This window comes from Pterocles gutturalis, unplaced genomic scaffold (genome assembly GCF_000699245.1).
Source record: "Pterocles gutturalis isolate BGI_N339 unplaced genomic scaffold, ASM69924v1 scaffold5562, whole genome shotgun sequence".
In the NCBI taxonomy this organism is placed as follows: domain Eukaryota; kingdom Metazoa; phylum Chordata; class Aves; order Pterocliformes; family Pteroclidae; genus Pterocles; species Pterocles gutturalis.
Genome location: NW_010110108.1, coordinates 77,573 through 96,688, shown reverse-complemented (window position 1 = coordinate 96,688; position 19,116 = coordinate 77,573). Strand labels below are relative to the sequence as shown.

Here is a 19,116-nt window from a genome sequence, read left to right as displayed (position 1 = left end):
ATTCCTGCACAACAGAGAAAAATTATTTGAGTTGTCCTTGTTTCATAGATGTACAACACATTATAAAACATGACCATCTCTTTAAGATGCTGATAGTCTCAGCAAGAGAAGCAGATGACAGGGAACAAATACAGTGTAATTTCCTCCTGCTATGACTAGTGTAGTGCTGTGGGTTATGCTCAGATGTTGCCTGAGTAGTTCCTGTGCTCTTACGTTATATCAAGCTGAAATTTGATACAGTTTGAACTTCAAATGCTGTGTGATTAGTACTGGATATAGTTTCATTATTATATAACTGGAAAAATCCCTGCTATATAACTCTATAGATAAAATATTGTTTTATTGTACTGCAGGATAGAAGCTTTTGTAAGGAGATAATGGATATATAGTCACCTATAAAGACTTGAGTCTTGCTTATAAATAAAATTTAACTATTTTTGTAAGAATCTGTAGTGTTGGTTTTGGCCTGTGCTATTTAATTTACGATGAATGTATTTTGCTGTCCAAGTTTTCTTATTTTAAAACTCTGATTTAGTAGGAGGGAGAACATTCTTTTAGAAGTGTCCAGAGGAAATACTTGAAAGCATAGCGAGTTGTCTTTCACTATGAGGATGTAAGACTGGAATAGCATTTTTAATATTTTGATATATAGTAGTAAGATATTTTCAGTGAGACAGTGTTGGGCTCCACTGAGACCATTTTGGAATGAACAGCTTTAAGTTTTAAAAATAAGTAGAGCAACCAGTAAACTTTTCAAATGGTTAATGACTTTGATTTCATGAGTGCCTTTAACTTAATGAGACTTCCATTGATGGATAGTTTTATTTCAGAAGTATTGTGCCTGTTTTAGCATGCTGGAGAGCAAATACCAAATATTAGGACTGAGAGATTCAACTTTCATGAAAGCTGCGACATACAGGTGTCCAAGCAACTGTAGACCAAGCTCTCCAGCCTTGCACGTAGGTGAAGTGGGAAGTCAGTTGAGAAAATCTGTTGAAGAAATTTGTCCGTGACTGGCTGATTTTTTTGTTTGCTGCAGTTGTGGGAAACCAATGAGTTTTGCAGTCACAGAGGTTGAGGTGTGGGCATATGAGGCAATTGATGTGCCAAGAGGACTAACCCATTTTTCTAGAGCTCTCGTAGCAGTTCTTCACACTCATGTTTCTCTGGTCTGTCATGCATAAGTAGCAGGACAAAATTTTATGTGTACTAGGAGAATGTTTGAGTCAGTTCTTGATCCTGTTCATCATAACATGGGAAAAAAAAGTGTCCATGTTTTTTATATAAGTAAAAGAACTGGGATAAGAGAAAGTGAAGGTTTTTGATGTTCTTGAACCCTCTATTACTTAGACAAATGGCTGAGTAAATAGGCAAAACCAGGCTTACTTACTGAATAGGTAGCATGGTTGATAGCTTAAGAAATTGTTTCAATTGTGTGGAGCATGACAAAATATGTGAAAGGTTTTGATATATCTGTGTAACAAGGAACCATAGCTAGAATGTTTGAATTCCCCATTTCTGCTGTGTGGGATTGGAACTGCAAATGTGGGTTTCAGAGGCAAATAGATGGTAGTCAGCTAAAACAAATAACATCTTTTTGTGCCTTATGTGATGAAGGGAAACTGCATAAAATAAGAGACATTTTCCTTCCTCTAGATGCAGTTCAACTACCCAGATGAAGGCAGGTCTTAGGGAGGGCTTAAGCTCTCTAGGCTCACTGGACTGGACTGATGAGGGGTGGAGTTTGGTTGTGACCTACCATCATTTTGGACAGTAAAAGACCTCCGCTGGATCGTCAAAAGACTCTGAAAGAGTGCAGCTACTAACAAGTAGTAAAACTGTTGGTCCCATTCAAATCTCTTAGGTGTTTCAAATTAAGTGCCCCTGTACTCTGCCTGGAGCTGGAGCTGAAGCCCACCATCCCAATTTCAGATGAGTACTTTCATGGGGCTTTTGAGGCGTTGTATGAGAAATACTCAGGCTCTGCAGAGGGTCAGAGGTACTACAAACTGAAGGTCTAATATTTAGACCTTCTGCAACATCTACAGTCCTTTTTAATAGATGGCTGGTGATGGCCACTATCCATCCCGGATCAACGGAGCAATCCCAGCTTTAGCTGGATGACTAGCAGTTAAGACCAGTGTAGAGAACAAGTTCTGGTATTTTCTTAGAGAAGATAAAGCCTTGCAAAAAACCCATTGTCCTAATTTCTTATTTAATGACTCCTGCTGGAGTGACTTTGCCTTTTCTTTGCTTTATTATATGAACACCATCATCTCTTTATGACCTCCTGTCATTTAATCTTGCAATGTAGACTTTAAGAGCCTCTTCTATATTATTATGTATAAAAATGTTTACCTTTACCTCATAGCAGTTCCTTCCATATATTAGCAGTACCATTTAGATTTGGGATAAAATACATGTTGGCATTTTAACTTTTAAAATAGTTATTTGGTAATTTTGTAAGCAAAGGGGGCTTCAAATACAGAATTGCTCCTAGTAGTGCACATGCTACAGCTTTGCCTACTCTTTTCTCAAATGTTCCTACAAACTGTATTTTCCTCTGTTTCCTCAGTTTTTCAGTTTTTAGCACCATGTACTTTAATATAAATTCTTACAGCTCTTGTTCTTTTAATCAGATTACTTTGGTTTATATTCCTTGCACCACACTGAGTGATCTCTGAGTGATTTCTGTACATACAGGTGTGTTAAGCTTGTTGTTAGTATTTTTATTTTTTCATTTTTTTCTGGAGACCACCTTTCTGTCTTTTCTTTTAACTCATTTTCATAACCTTGCAATAAACCTCTTTCTTTCAGGTTTTCCTTAGGAGATGCTCGCAGGCCACTCCACGAAACTGCCATACTGGTGGAAGACATCGTCCACACTCAGCTCATAAATTTGGTAAGAACATAACTGATAAAATAGTCTTCAGTCTAAAACTCCTCGAAACAATATGACATTTTCATGACCAAATGACTAATAACAGATTGTTCTGGTTTTAGAAACAAATAAAATGCGGAAACTGAGGGTGAGGTTCTGTCCTCAGTGATCTGCAGAAGCTACTGTTAGGCTTGCAGATAGAGAGGGGGCAGTTTGCTTATGGTTAGATACTGTACTTGTCTGATATCTGCAACCCACATAACCTTGGGAATAAAACTAATTTTTTTTTTTAAACTTCAAGCTGTTAAGAAGAAAAAAAACTGGCTAGTCGTCTGAAGACATCATTCCTAAATTTTTATGTTCTAGTATTTGTGTTAATGCATTATTTGCTCAGCATTTACATTCTAATACTTACTATTTGGTGCTTTGATTACTATCAAAAAATAATAAAGTTATACTGAATATTTTTCCTTATTGAAAGCCAGTTAAAGTGTTGGATAAATGAGGCTGTTTCAAATCTTGTCTGTCAGAAGCAGTTCTAAGTTTGAACTCTCCAAAGTTTTTAACTGAACTTCAACCTCTTCAGAGATCAGTGGCGGTATTTTACACCATGGCACGAATCTGCCCTCTGGTATTTTGTACACAAAGGTGTATCCTTATATGTCACCTGTAGCTTGGGAAGCATAACAAATGTTTTTTTTTTCTCATTATAGCAATTCTTCAAATGAAATTCCCAGCATGTATGGGTATGCACATTATATGGAACTAATGTATCTAAATAATACTAATACATATTATAAATAATATTTACATGTGATAAGTCCCTGGATCAGCTTGAGCTTTGAGCTGCGATTTACTAGATCTTTTCTCTGCAATGAGCCCTTTCAGTGATCAGAAGCACTTTTAAGTGTCAAGCTAGGTTCTGTTGCTACATTAGCTAGAATTAAAAACTTTTGTAACTGAGAAAATTCAGAATGGGCAGACCACATATTAGAAAAATATATATGTGTATGTAGGTATATGTGTTATATATATTTATTTTTTAATCTATATTTTATATATATGCAATATTTATGTATTACATAGAAAAATATTTTTATTGATCATATAAATAAATCCCCCCTGCCCACTGTTTGCCTGCAGGCAGGTGCTTTCCTTCAGCTTTACGCTGAATCCAGCAAGTGTTCGGTGGCTTCCTGAATCAAAGCAAACCCTCTGGGGTCCCTTCCCGCTCTAGGCAGCTGCTTTCTGCTCATACCTCTGAAGCCTGACGGTGTATCCCTGTCTCTGCAATATCCCAGGATCTTTGTGCTGTGGCTCCTTTGCTCACTCTGCTCTTCTGGGTCTGTCCCAAACGTGCCCTGTGGCTCCTGGGGAGGGGACAACCTCTCTCTGCAGGTTTCCCACTCTTCAAACGTGCTGTTCCGGACATATATTTGTAATTCTTATTCTACCTCTAACTGCTTCCAAATAACATTTTCTTTTTGTTAATGACCCCCTTAATTTATGCCAACAAATGGCTGCGGCTTCACTCTTCCTTTAGCAGTAATGTGGTGAAGAGTCTGTGCTTTAACCTCCCACCCAGGCTTAGCTGAGCTGAGCTTTAGCTGAGCTGAGCTTTACCGCCAAGCCCTGTGTTTGGAGAAAATGCAACCTGCAGCCATGTGGGCTTTGCACTTCAGTCAAAGCTGGGCACTTACTTGGGGAATGACCGTGACCGGGTTAACCCCGCGTGGGGTGTAGGAGCGTGTAGGATTTCCTGACAGAAGGAAGAATGGGAACGGAGAGGCAGAAAAACAGCTTTTCTAACCTTTCCCCTCTGAGCCCAAGACAGCACTTTGTTTCTGAGGAAGTGAAAGTATCTTTAATAGCTCATTGCTTTGACCTCTGACATTCACATGCCGGAACTCTTAAATCAGGAGTTTTTTTACATGCTCCGGACTTCTGATAGGGATTTTTGCACATTTGTCATCCTTTATAACCGCACATCCTTATTGAGCTGTTACTATGTAGTTATATTAAATTTTCCCTTTAGATCTAGGTGTTCGTGTGGGTATATATCCAGTACTAGGAAAAAAGCTATCTTTATAATTGAAGCTGACTGCAGATGTAAATTTATTGCTTACTACCTGGGTTTTGTCATATTACTCATGTTAATGGACTACACAGTTCTCGTTATGCAATTTAATGATTTCTTCTCAAAATTCACATCCATTTTGCCATCCATAATAAATGTGGAAGGCTAAACTGTAAAAATTCCTTTTATACCTGCAGTAAAACTGGCATGTTGCATACATCTTTTCATAGTAAACATTTGTAAGAAGAGCTCATTCTTGTTGATTAAGTCCAGGTTTGAGCTTCTGAATTAAAAAATATGTTGCTAGTTTGATTACCTTTGACTGGTTGACTTTTGATATCTTGGAGGTTTATAGTTCCAGCTTCCTATTTTCAAAGTTGATCTGAACTCTATTAAATCAGGGGTTGGTTTGGACAGATTTATACAGCCACTGCCTCAAACCACTATATACTTCATGAGGTCCGGCTGCCATAGCAGCTGACTGCACTAACAAGTCAGAGTCTTGAAAAGCAGACTTTTGCAAGTCTGTATCATATTTTATGATCATTTTTTTGTGTGTGTTTTGAACAATATATACACTGCTTTACGTGAAGTGAAATTCTGCCAAAAGTATATACCAATGTGTAGAAGGAAGTGAGCATCTCCAGAGGATGATTCACATCATCCTGAAATTAGTTTCCAAGTTAGATGAGGTGAATCTTTTGAGGAATTTATTTCTTCAGCTCACTAATAAAGGGATTCATTTCTTCAGCTTGCTGGGGTTTGAATATCTAGTAGATAGGCGTAAAAGTTGAGAGATAAATTCCATCCCACTTGTGTCAGAATGCTGGCATGAGTTTGAATCTTTTTTGCATATGTTGTAATTATAATAAATGTTTTGTTATTTACATATCAGACAGTATAAAATCCCAAAAACCCACCCAAGAATGAGAAAGTCCTGTACATTTTTTTTTCAAGCATAATGTATTTGAAGAGAACAATGAATTAAAGTTTTGATTTGAAATAAAATTCACTGTTGCCTGACAGTATTTGTTTAGTAGCTGATCTATAAGTATTTATAGATGCTTTAAAGACTCCTAAACCTGCATTTATTTATGTGTGTTAAGACTAGAGGTTCCAGTGAAGGCTATATTGTTCTTTATGGCTAAGCACAAGTGGTAGAAGTCTGTTACCAGGAAAATTGTGCCTACAAACAAGGTTCAAAAGGGAATGCACAAAGATGTTAATCAGAAGGGGACAAGCCTTTAAATTTCTTACCATTTGAAGTGGAACGAGGCCTCTTTTAGTTCATTTTTTCATTATATCCAATATATAATAAGGATATAAAGATCCTGCTCTAGGACAAATCAATATTATTTATCGCTTTGTCAAGGAAAAGAGGCTGTAACTAACAGAAATCGAGTAGGAATTTTTCTTAGGAAATAAACTACCATTGAGAGGTTTGGCTTCAAAATAGCAGAAGTTTTGCACATACGTGGATGTAAAAGCATTTGGAAATTGTTTCATGTTATATTTAAGAAAGAGGAAAACTCTCCTCACCTTGACCACCTCTGTCCAGAATTTCTGTCATGCTAAGCTGGATCATAGGAAAATGTAGTATTGTTAGGCTAATATCTAAAACTAAAGATCTTCTCTTGATAGGGCCATAGCTCCATGTTTGCATGTCAGATGTAATGTTTAAAGGCATAGGATCATTATGTCCTACTGACATCAAAAACAGGCTGTTAAGGAGTTACCTCCCTTGTGCTGGGAATGTCTCAGTTGGGCATTTTTTATCGGTGTGAATTACCAGCAGTTTACTCTCTGGGCATGCTGAGTATGGTAGCAGTAGTACTGACAGCTGCTTTCACACAATGTGATTATTTGATTTAGTGCTATCCATCCTTCTGATGGATCTCTTCAACCGATGTCAGATGATTTAAGTCAAAGCCACTCGGTTGGCTTTTTTAGAATATGGTAGTGTCAACTTGAAGGATCTTCAGTTGCCCAAAATCATGTTGTACATGATATCTGTTGGGATTTTTTTGATCATGTACTTTTATCTTCCTATGGAAGAATTTGATTTCATACAGCTTGTGCTGCTACCTAATACTTATGAGCATTCTACTCTTGTTTCCTTTGTAGGAGCATGATTTAGGTCTCGTGTTACATACATGAATATATGAATATTTTGCATATACACAAATATAATTTTTTTTTCTGCTTTGGAAATTAATTATCTCTTACACAGATAATAGAGTAAGTCAATGGTAAATCCAACCTGTGAAGTAAATTGCTTTTTATAGTGTGGACTTAAATAAAGATTTGGTAGTCTTTTGCAACAAAAGGAATGGTGAAAATACAGAGACAAGCATAAGGATTGGTTTACTGATACGAAATATGTCAGGGGGGTTGAAACTAGATGATATTTAAGGTCCCTTCCAACCCAAACCATTCTGTGATTTTGTGATTCTATGATTCTATGAAATGCTAACCACTTAATCATGATCAGCATGAATTTTATGTGTTCAAAGGGCTGTACCTGTTCTGGATGAACATGGTGTGCTTGCTTTCCTTCCCAGCTTTATTCCTGCAGCTATTAACCATTTTGTTGCAGTTTAAAATGAGAAGGAGGAGGGAAAACTCACCTTCACTTCCCCATCCAGAGAAAGAGAAGAGCAGGAAAAATGAGGATTTAAACAGAAACAAGGATAGAGCTTCCTTGGTTCTTTACAGCCTGCTCCTCCAGGTTGTTGGTTTTTTTTTTAAAACACTCTTGTTATTCATTCACAAACTGGATTAGTCATTTTAATGTATGTAGTCTCTGTGCCATTCTGAAATCACACAGTTCCAGGTTTGTTTACTGTGTTTTTGAACTGGTAGACTTGTAACCTTTATATACATAATTGTAGAATTTCTGACATTCCTTTTTAAAAAGAAGGAATTGAAACCGGCTCGTTCATTAACAGAAATTGCCCACTGATAAAAACAAACAGTGGGAAGCACTGTTCACTCCTGATCCCAAAGTTCTATGGGACTGTCACTTATGCCACCCGAGTAACGGGAAAAGTCCTTGTTTTATGAGTCTGTTTTAAAACAGTAATAAAGTTTCCTGTGCAGGACATTAATTAGAGGGGTTATCAAAATAAGACAAACTAATATAATTTGTGATTGTACGAAATAAAGGAAGTTGAGGGGACCATAGGGACCTAATGAATCACAGGATGGAAACAATCTTCTGGCTAACTAAACATTCAGACTTTGTACTAGAGTCATAGGGTGTATATACAGCTCGGCAAACCGGAACACGCTGGATGTTTACACGAATGGGATAAAGGAGTTCACAAAAACCATCTGGGAAAAATCCTTCCCCTATTCATTCTGTTCCTACTGTAGGGTAAATTGAACAACACGTGTACATTTGCAGCAAACACGTGGCACACCTGCCCTGGAAGAAATCAAACTGGAAAAGAAGTCTGGAATATGAAAAATTTCCTGGGTAGCAGCGATGTGCATGTGTTAGCATTGCTCATGTGGGATGGAAGAGAAGAGACTTTATCTCTAGCAAGTGGTTTTTCATCATTCCCTGTTCATTTACATCATTTAAATGTGGACACTATTTAGATGATGTTATCGCATTGGTAGGAGTAAGTTTTTTTCTCTTTTTCTTTGATTGAAATGGCATCTTTTACATAAATTTTTTGTAATTTGTAGTGTGTAATTTTTGGAAAGATTTTTATGCAACTCTAACAGGAAGGGCTGTTTTTCGAAAATTTTTTTTGTTCAATTTACAGAATAGTATAGAATAGGTTTTGTCATTCTGAGTATGTATTTTTCTCTAAACAGTGAAAGAATTTTAATAAACTCAACCCATTCAATGCCATTCTATAGAGCCAACTTTTGATGAAGTCTTGCCTTTTCTTTGCTGGTAATTTACATAAGTGATGTCCTGAATTTTCTGCTCTAATGTTAGCTGCTACTTGGTCACTGTATTCAGGTGTATTCATTCTACAGGACAGAATCTGCTTCAGGAGGCAGTTCAGGAGTCCCAGTCAGGGATTCTGGACTCTCTTTGTGTTTTATCTTAAGATGAGAAAGGATTTCCTTGGTCAGATGTTTTCTTTCCCATGGATCTTCCTGCAGATTCAACACGTGCTGCAGGACAGAGCTGCTGCTTTCTGCCTGGTCATGCAGAGATGCTGCTCAGCATCCAGTGGTGATGGGCTTCACTGATCTAAAAAGTGGAAAGACTAAGATACTATTAATAAGAACCCTAAAAAAAACCCCCAAAAAACCCAAAACAAAACAGAAGGGAATAAATAATCATGCCCACATAATTATAGCAATGTTTTCAATAGGGAAGAAAAAAATCCAAACCATTGACTAGATTGAATGGAAAAAACAAAATGATGAATGGTTAAAGATTGTCATGTAACGCATATAAAATACAAAGAATGAAGACAGTGCAGGCAGCTATTATCCCTATGTTTCCTGATTTTCCGTATCAGCCTTTAGACCTTTAATAACAGAGACATAGGTTTATGTGTGTTGTGTATATATGTGTCTATATGTACAGGTCCGTTTCTTCTGCTCTTAACACATCAGATTCCTGTTCAGGCTGCTGAGCAAGAGGAATTAAGCATGTATGAAATTTCACTCATGGGGACACTGGAATCTATGGCATTTTTAAATATATATGTACTCGAGTACCCTGGCTTCTGGGGCTTTTATTAATCAACTGATAAGCTGATCCCAGCCTGAGTTTCCAAAATACAACTGCATCCTCTATTCAATTGTTATATATACTGTTAGGAATATAGCATAGATTAATAGCTATTGAAAACTTGGATGAGCTGAGACATCCAGACTGTGTTGGCTGCTTATATGCACGTCATTTATTATTTTGCTGGATCTTGAAGGAATTCTAGGTGATTAACTCTTTAGAAAAGAACAAATGAAAAATTTAAGAAGCTGAAGAGTAATCGTTAGATTTTTATTGCACGATATGATGCACTCTGGTAAATCAATTTTTTGTCAATGCTTTTACACTCTAGTCTCCCTTTATTGAAAGTGTTTATGACTGAACAGGCTTTTGCCAAGAGCATTTTTGACGTAGCCTAAAAAATGTCTCAAATCATGTAGCTGGGCTGAAATGAAGGAGCAATCTTTCTGTCTGTGAAAAATCAGAATTGCATCCCAAGCTTCAGAAGTCAATTGGAAAACTGGTATTCAGGGGTTCTTTCTTTAACTTCCTCATATGACGTAAATTGAATATTACAGGTATATGAACATGTGCATAAAGTCCATATCTGCATAACAATTCTATGATTCTGTGCAAAGACCTGTTTCATCTAGTAGTCCAATTCTGGCAGTAATTATTAAATGAAATGGAAAGAATCTGAAATTTATCAATGGTGTACAACACATGGTTATGTGATTAGGAAGATGGACCTCAATTTAACTTTCAAAAGCATCTGTGTGTCTTTGAAAACAGGTCCAGAATCCAATAAACAATGGGGTTTTAATTATTATTTTTATCATTTTACTTGCTTTGTTTCAGATGGTGGAGGGTAACATTCCTTCTGCTTTTCTTCTGAGATCCTGAACAAACATAAAGCCAAACAAACATCTTTTTCTATGCCTGAGATAATGATGCCAGCTCATCTTTTGTGTCAGGGGACATAAATGGGCACTTCTTGGATGTGACTCTTCCTCTCCTAAAGTAGTTATTAAACATCCTGAGCATCCGTGTAAAATCTAGACGTCTTAGGTGAAGGGAGAAGCATCTCACCTCTGTGACTTTCCGTGCTAGCTGTATTTTTTTATTTCATTTTTCATTGATTCTGTCAAACAGAAGTGTAAACTTGAAGCTGTGAAAGACACAAACTGATTTATGGATATCTGTGGTGAAAAACGCGTAGTGCTGAATTCTGCATGGGCTTTAAGTGTAACTCATAAACCTTAAAGGTCATCTCAGAGTGTTTAACAGAGCAAATTCATTGTAGTTTTTAAATCACCTTATCTGATTTCAAGCAAACCTGATAGTTTCAGAATAACATTTTTTAGGAAGATTGGCTTGTTAACAGTGTTATGCAGTTACAAGGAGATGTGGTCACAGCTGGTTCTGGTTTCTTAGCTAATCCACCTGATTGGAAACAACAGGTTTTTGATATTTTTCCATTTCTTACACTGACACCTAGTGTTCAGAGGTCTTGAGTTGCTAATACTGCACTTTGTTATTAATAGATAACTGTCGATACCACCTTTGCCAACATCTTCCATTTCTGTTGTTCTTCAAAAGAAAACAAGAACTGAAGGAAAAGGTGTTACCATCATTCAAAAAAAATTTACTTTGGAGATATAAATAGTACACCGCTACTGGAAAACTTGGCAAAAGCTATTTCATTTCTTGAAGTGCTGCAGAATTTGTTTTTGTAATATTTAAGTGCTTTAGTTTTGGCAAATACAACTCTTTTGTGTCTCCCGGTGTCACTGGCCAACAAAAACAGTGATAACAGCAGAAACCCGTAGATCAGTATTTATTTAATTGTGGGGGATGTCAACGCTTTTTATTTCTGTGTTCTTTTATCTTCAAGCCACGAGTTCTACGTGATAGGAGTGTTGATGGCAGCACAGTCCTTGAGTGGACAGAAAATAACTTCTACAGAACAACTGGCACAAACAGTCTTTTATCTCAGGCTTGCAAATAAACGGAGCAATCAGAGTATGGACTGTATCCTGCTCCTGACAAAGACAATGGACAGAGTAAAATATACTGTTTATTTCTTATACCTGTGATTTTGCTATGTGTTAAATGAAGCTCTTTCATTGTTTAAGATAATATCTTCAGAATTTTATGTGGCTGTATCTAAAAGTATCAATGAATTTTTGTGGTTAGATGATGGGTTCCATAGAAAAGTGAAACATATTCAGGCATATTCAGGCAGAGAACATATTAAACTTCTCCTTGATTTGATCCTTCTTCCCTTTTCTTTTCATGACTTTTGCTGTAGCTGCACCAAGTCATATGTGTTTTAAGTTTCCTATACACTTACTACCTTGCCTTCACAGAGAACCAGGAGGCAGTGACAGTTCACTGAATACCCACCTGGATGATGGTCTGCTCTTGAGGAAGCCCTTGATTCTTACCCAATTTCCTAACAGGCCAGAATTTGACTGTAAAAACATTCTCTTCCCATAAACTTTGGTAAACTGTGTGAGCCAGATGTCAGTTTAATTCCACTACTTTAGGCTGAAGCTTACCCTCCAGAGATGCCTGTTTCCTTCCAGACCCATCACCTGTACGGTCTCTAGATCCTTGTGCCCAAAATTAAAGGAAAAATAATTCTTTAGCAACTTATTTAGAGGAGGGCATAAAGGAAATAAATTTGAGAAAACATGTGAGGAGCTCTGTACCAGTTGATAGAGAGATGATCCTCTCAAAAAAGTATATGCTTTACAGTCAATGTAGTTCAGTTGAATTATTTTCAACACATCTGTTAAGTACAGCGGACTCTGTGCAGTAGTTGTATCTGTGATTTATGTAAATATTCCCAAACTCAGATACCTCTGTTTTCATAGACTCTTCCTTCAAATTACAACGTATAATCTGCCAGTTTTAACTGCTCAATTTCTTATAGCTTTGGTAAAGGCATTGTACTTCTCTGTGTGCACATGGCACATTAGATACTATATTATGTCGCTGCCTATCAATAGTTTATATCCCTGTGAACCAGTCATAGTGTGCTTATCGGAGAAAAAATCAGAGACAACAGAAATGTAACTTGTAGCATATAATTTATTTGACTTCTTTCAGGCATTTATTTTCAGGGTGAGGTGAATTTGGACCCAGAATGGTGATTTGTCTCTAGTGACTACGAAGGATGCCTTGGATGACCAGCTCTGATGTAGACATCTATGTGCAGTTGGATAACTCCCACCTGAGAGTAATAGAGTCCCCATGAGAAAAGCCTCAAAGCAATCCCCCAAAAAGGAGGATAATTGGAACTTCTCTGGTGGCAAAAGGAGATTGTAAAAGCATCATAAAAGTCAGAGAAAATAAAGACATACTGGAGGCCCAGATTTCTGGCCACGAAGAGGCACGTAGCGTCCCATATATGAAGAGTTTCAAGGGAGGGGATTTATGAAAAGTCAGGTTGGAGCTGATCCAAGACAGAGTTGGAAGAGGGGAAGTCTGTGCATTAGCTGAAAACTACATGTACTTTTTTTTTTTTTTTTAAGATGAAGAGAGAGAAAGAAATGGGAAATGGAAAAGAGCGACAGGCTGGATTGAGATATGGGTTCTTTAAAAGAGAGTATAGACTGATGACATCTGCATGCTGTGAGCAAAAGTGCCAGAGAGCAAAGAAAAATTGAAAACTAAGTAGGCAGGATATGATGCATCTACTGGTGTGGGTCAGAGTTGGGGAAAAGGCCAGAGATTTATTACTAGAAAAGGTGTTCAGGAACAAAACCTAGGTGCTACTTTGTGGGAATGCATCTGTTCTCTCTTGTAGCAGAAAAATTGTGGAGCTAAAAGAGGAAGAAAGGTTGCAAGAAGACGTTGTTTGAAGAAGTGGAATAAGGAAAGATGAAAACAAACTTGTAGCAGAAGGAGTTTGGAAGAGGATCCCATGACCCTCTCTCAAAGTGTTCCAGGACTTTGGAAGAGAACAGGAAGAATCGAAATGAGAGGTAGAGAGTTTTGAAAGAGAAACTGTGGCTGGGGCACTGGAGCTTGCAGAAGGTCTGGTTTGGAGAATGGGTTTGGGAAGTGGCTTTATGGGACATTAAGTGCTGATGACAGGGAAGCCATCAAGAAGTAGCCAATGGAGTGAGAATCAGCAGATGTGTTGGTCCCAAATTGAATTTCAGATGAGACAAGAGAAAGTAGATAGGTCATGATGAAACAGGTGGAACATGGCGATTGGTGTCACCATGGAGGAGAGCACAGGACCAAGAAGAAAGGGAGAGACAGATTTTACATTCCAGTTGAGAATTTGTGGTAAAATAGAAAGTCTTGTGGCAAGTGCTTCTGTGGGCAGCACTATACATGTGGAAGTCTGAATGCATGCATCATTGCACCATCACATACATCCAAACGCATATGCGTATATATGTAAATTAATAATGATCACTTTTATAGTGATGCACAGCTTGATGCTAGTGTATCATCTTCAATATACTCACAAGATACCACTCCGAGCAGCCATTCTCACAATGCTCAGTAACTACTTTTTTTTATAATATCTAATTCTTGAATATGTTTGTACATAGTTTGAAATTTTCATGTTACATTCTGCCATTATCATTCCAAATTAGGGAAAAAATTGCATCACTTTACTGATGAGAAATTAAAGTACAGAGAAGACCAACTGGGTTTTCCCAATGTCATGAGCCAAATGAATGGCAGAGCTGAAAAAAGTCGACTAGTTGTAGTTGAGAGGGAAGCTGTGCAAAACTATTTCATATTGATGGGCTGTGTCTCAGCCAATTGGATTTTTATTTGACAATCCAAAGGTGTAATAACTTTTATTGTAAGAGGAAGAAAAGTACATCAAGGCTAATAAATAATGGAGGACCTACTAGGGATATGCATAAATGTGTATCCTGTTCCTATGTATATACAAGCTTAATTGTGTCTCTTTTAATTTTGCTGTTTGATTCAGCGGGATTGTCAGGTAATCGTCCTATTGAAAGAACAGAAGAGGGTAAAATTTCAAATAACTTTGTTAATCTCTTCTGGCTGTTAAAAGAAAAGATTTATTGGTATCAAATTTTATTGCATTCTTAGAATTTAGCGATTGATTGGCTGCTAGTTTAGCTTACTTGTCTCTTCCAGTTAGAAACCCAAACACAACAGAAGAAAGACATCGCATTGAAGCTGACATGCAACAAGTGAGTGAAAGTTCACTTGGCTTTTTCTCTCGGCACCAGGTGCAAAAGTTGGCTAAAAGTGCTGTGGCAGGCAGTTATTTTAAAGCAGTTTCTGGTTTAGTGTTTTATCAAGCCCAGGAGTAAAATATTCTGCAACTACTGCAGTTTCACAAAGCTGCTTTTTAAGGTAGAACTCTGAATTGTTAAAGTAATTAAAATGGCCCGGTACAAGCATTAATCATATCATAACCATTAATGAGAGGGTTTGCAGGATTTATGGAGGACTGTATATACTATTTTTAAGTGTGTATCATTTCTTTGTTTCGTACACAATGCACTTGCATTCTACGAATACACCAGAGGTTCTTGAACTCTTGAGAAATGTTCTCAATTTTCTGCATCCTCTCTTGTAAGTGCTGGGAGGAGATAGATTAATTTCTGGGGAAAGATGACTCTACCAGTATCCTGATTAGTGACTTGACTTAATCTGGTAGATTTTTTTTCTTGAATAGCTGCTCCATTACAGCTTTATAGTATGCTTTAAAATAATAGTTCTCTAAACTGCAGCTTTCTCAGAGTGGGAAGGTGGTGGCTCAATGATGACATAAGCTCCAGAAGTGTAGAGTTCAAGTGGTTTGCATGTGGGATTGCCAAATAACATGGTTTTGGGTTGTTTTCATTTTATTACACCGATTCTCCTCCCCAGATGGCTTGGATTTCTGTGGTACTCCCCTTTGCCTTTGATTCTTGCTCCTTGTAACTAACAAGTTTTTATGAGTCGTCCCGCTAATACTCAGCATTTTTACTCGGCACCTGTTGTCTTCAAAGCACTTTGCAATGGTAACTAGTTAATGCTCACACTAGTCCTGAATTTCTCTGTCATTGCTGTTCACATGTGAAAAGCGAGCTTGATGACTTGCCTAAAATTGTGTAATGGTTTTGACACCTGTGTGAGGACTTAGTTTGCCTGTTCCATGTCTGCACTACCCTGGCTGGTCCTCTGGCCTCTCGACACGCTGAGATTGTGGCACGCCAGTTATAAACGGAGCATTTCCTGTTGGTTAATGACACATTTTTGACCCTGATTGCTCTGGAATTTCAATCCTCAACCTTGTAGAACTATGCTGGAAGGAGCCTCAAGAGGTCATCTGAGCCATATCTCTGATCCTGAATTAATTTTTGGCCTTTTTTCAGGAAAGTTCTTAAATATACACTTATAAATGGATAGTTATATGTATATGTGCATATCTATACAATTATTTATTGAATTGGGTCCCATTTTTGGAAGAATTATGGATAACTGCCTAATCAAAGTTTGATGTAAGCTACCAGCAATTGCTTTGAAATACTTGCACAGAATGTCTTGATTGATATTGCTGTGGGAAGTGCTGGTACTACAAAGAAATTTATACTGGGAAAGGCAATGCTGCTAAATCTAGTGTTGTGACTTCTGGAAATATTACTTCCTTTTCTTTTTTTCCTTTTTTTTTTTTTTTTTTTTTTTATAGATCTATAGCAAGAAATCTATTCACTACCTCAAGTAAGGTAGTGATTTTGCTTCTATAATAAACCCTCCGCTAGTTTGAGTATTCTTGGCTTGTCCATCTGAAAGCTACAACTTTATGGGAACAGAATGAAATGAAGTGTTCTCTAATATGTCACAAATCATAGTTAAACCTGGAAATCCAGCCTGACACTGTGGTCTTGATTGGTATGGTTTGCCTACCCTTTTTTGTTTCTGCAAAAATATGTATTTGAAGGCTGGAGTTTCAGCCAGGATTTTCAGTCTTAACTGTGAATTTCCTTCCTTTAACAGGTTTAAAGCAAGCCTTTCAGATTGCTTCAGTGTAGCTTTTAGGACTTGAATTTCCTTTGTGTTCATTTTGGTCCTTTTCCAATATTTATTCATATATTTGAAACTCCTTCAAATCTCTGTGTATGGGAGCAGTTACAATAGGAGGTGGTGGCATTTCTGTTATAGTACTGTTTGAGCTGGTTCAAATGATGTCTGATTATGAACTCAGTCAAACACTGCAAGCCTGAAATTCAGGCTGTTGCTCAAGCGCTACAGGGTTCGTGTCCTGCTCAGAGGTCTCTATAATTACTGTGTCTGGCTGGAAAACAAGAATTCCATTTCCTGAAAAATTCAGAGGTTTTGACGTTTGCTTTACTTTTTCATCAGAACAAAACTAAAAGCTTTCTTAAAAATTTGTAAAAATCTACTGAGATGAAGAGGAATCTGATCTAGTTGGTGGTCCAGTGGGTAGGACAACAGTGTTGGAAAGACCAATGTTCAAGTCTGTGCTTGCTGGAAGAACATCAGCTTGAAACTATGTGTCCCATATGCTGAGTGAGTGCCGTAATATAGAATATGTGTTGAATACATGTTTTGATGTCATTATTTCTGTGATCTTAACCATGGATCTGTGAAATATTGTTCAGTACTGGTATACAAAATCGTTTGTTTCAGTAAATTTGATTTATCCAACTGAAAAATATTTAATTTCAATGTACTGACCAATGCCCCTGATTAAATTATTCATATATTTCACATGTGCATTTAATCCAAAATAATATTTAATACTGATTATTTGTAGTTCAAAAATTCAACTTAATTTTTATAAATCTTTTGCTTCAACTATAGCTGCAGGGTCTCATAAAAGTTTGGCTGTTTTATTTTTATTCATTTTTAATGGTAATTAATTCATATTAGTGGTGAACATCATTATTTACAGAAAGTTCTTTTAAGCCTTTTACAGGTTTAAATATTTTACATTAATATAATACAGTACCAAATGCAGCAAAGTGTTGTCTGAACAGGTTACATGATTCAACGTTAGAAATATCTATTGGTAGTCTGATCTAGTGATGGATTTTTTTTTTTCTTAGCATACACAATCTCTGATATTGCTTATAAATAAAGAAGAATGTTTCCTCATTTAAGGAGAGCTTTCTCGCCACTCCATTTGTTCTCCATAGTTTCCTATTAGGACAATTCTTGAAGAAGTCATTATAGACAAAACGTAATCTGAGCAATTTAAATCTGATGGGAAACAATGAATGTTCTTTCTTTCCCCCCAAAAAAAAAAACCAGTGGGCTTGTTGCACTAATATTACGTTTGCATGTTTGAGGTCTGTCACAATTCTCTGCTCTATTCTGTTGTCATGAGTTGGTGACCTCAATTAAAAAGTTATGTCAATCTTCTCCATTAGATTAAAGTCAGTATTGTAAAGATTATTTTCTTTTATACATCCTAATGAAGAAAAGTGCTTTGTTTAATGCCAAAAAGCAAATATTGGCTTCTAAATTCTTGCTAAACTTCTTATCTATTCTAATATCTGCAAAAACGTCCATAACAGTTGAATTTCTGAGACTATTACTATTTACATTGCACCTTATGTTTGTGTGTGTGTCTGTCACTCGCCAACTGTCATCCTAGACTGTAAGCTTTGTGTGACAATGTCCTTTTTTTACATGACTATGTGATGTCCAACATTTCAATCCTCTGACCCACCAGTATCACCAGCATATTGTCATGTGCTGCTATGACATAAATAATAAACAACTGAAGAAATATATAATATAAATAAATAAATGGAAAAGGGATTTATTATTGAATTTCACATCTTTGAAGATGTTAGAAATTCAAGTTAAGGACTTCACGTGACTCTAAGTAGGCTCTTCTTGTGATGTTTTGGTATAAATATGGTCTAATATATCTAAGCTGTCTAAGCTACTTAAGACTCTGCTCTTGCAGGACTATATGTGATTGGAACAGCGGCTCCAAATCATGGTAATGAAAGGTTTACATCCCATCCTTATGCATTTAGTATGTATAACGTGTATAGTTACAGTCATGAAAATGTATACACACCTGTTTTGGGAACAGGAAGGGGATGTTCCTTGTTCATAGATTTAATTAGTTATTTTTCTTTTATCTGCTCCTGCAGACCTTTTACCGTCTACACACAAAAGATGGGTAAGAGGTGTGTCTAGTTGGATTTCTGTATCAAATCCTTCTTTTATCACATAATTTTGGGGTTTTTTTGGGGGGTGGTAGTTTTTTAGGAGCAGTCAGGCCTTTCGGCAGTTAATCTAACAAAGACTTAATTTTATACCAAAGTTATAGATATGGTGCTGTTCTGGAGGATGGTTAACACACAGTTTACTTTTCATATTCTGAAGGAAATGTAGAGCCGTTATGCCGCTGTATGCAGTGCATTTCATTAGTGTTGGAGACAGCAGGAGGCTATTTTGTGGAAATGTTTCTGTCACTGTCGGTAGAAACATGCCCATCTGGTT

At 36.9% G+C, this 19,116-nt stretch overlaps 1 protein-coding gene across 1 annotated transcript in view; it reads left to right on the top strand.

Moving 5' to 3' along the window:
• Positions 1-1,864: 1,864 nt before the first annotated feature.
• SUPT3H (suppressor of Ty 3 homolog (S. cerevisiae)) overlaps positions 1,865-19,116 on the top strand; it is a gene marked incomplete at both ends in the record, with an annotated part of 81,724 nt that continues 64,472 nt past the window's right edge. Inside the window, 2 exons of the mRNA XM_010073212.1 lie at positions 1,865-1,999; positions 2,818-2,902. Coding sequence (XP_010071514.1) covers positions 1,865-1,999; positions 2,818-2,902 — 220 coding nt within the window. The remainder of the gene's footprint in view (positions 2,000-2,817; positions 2,903-19,116) is intronic.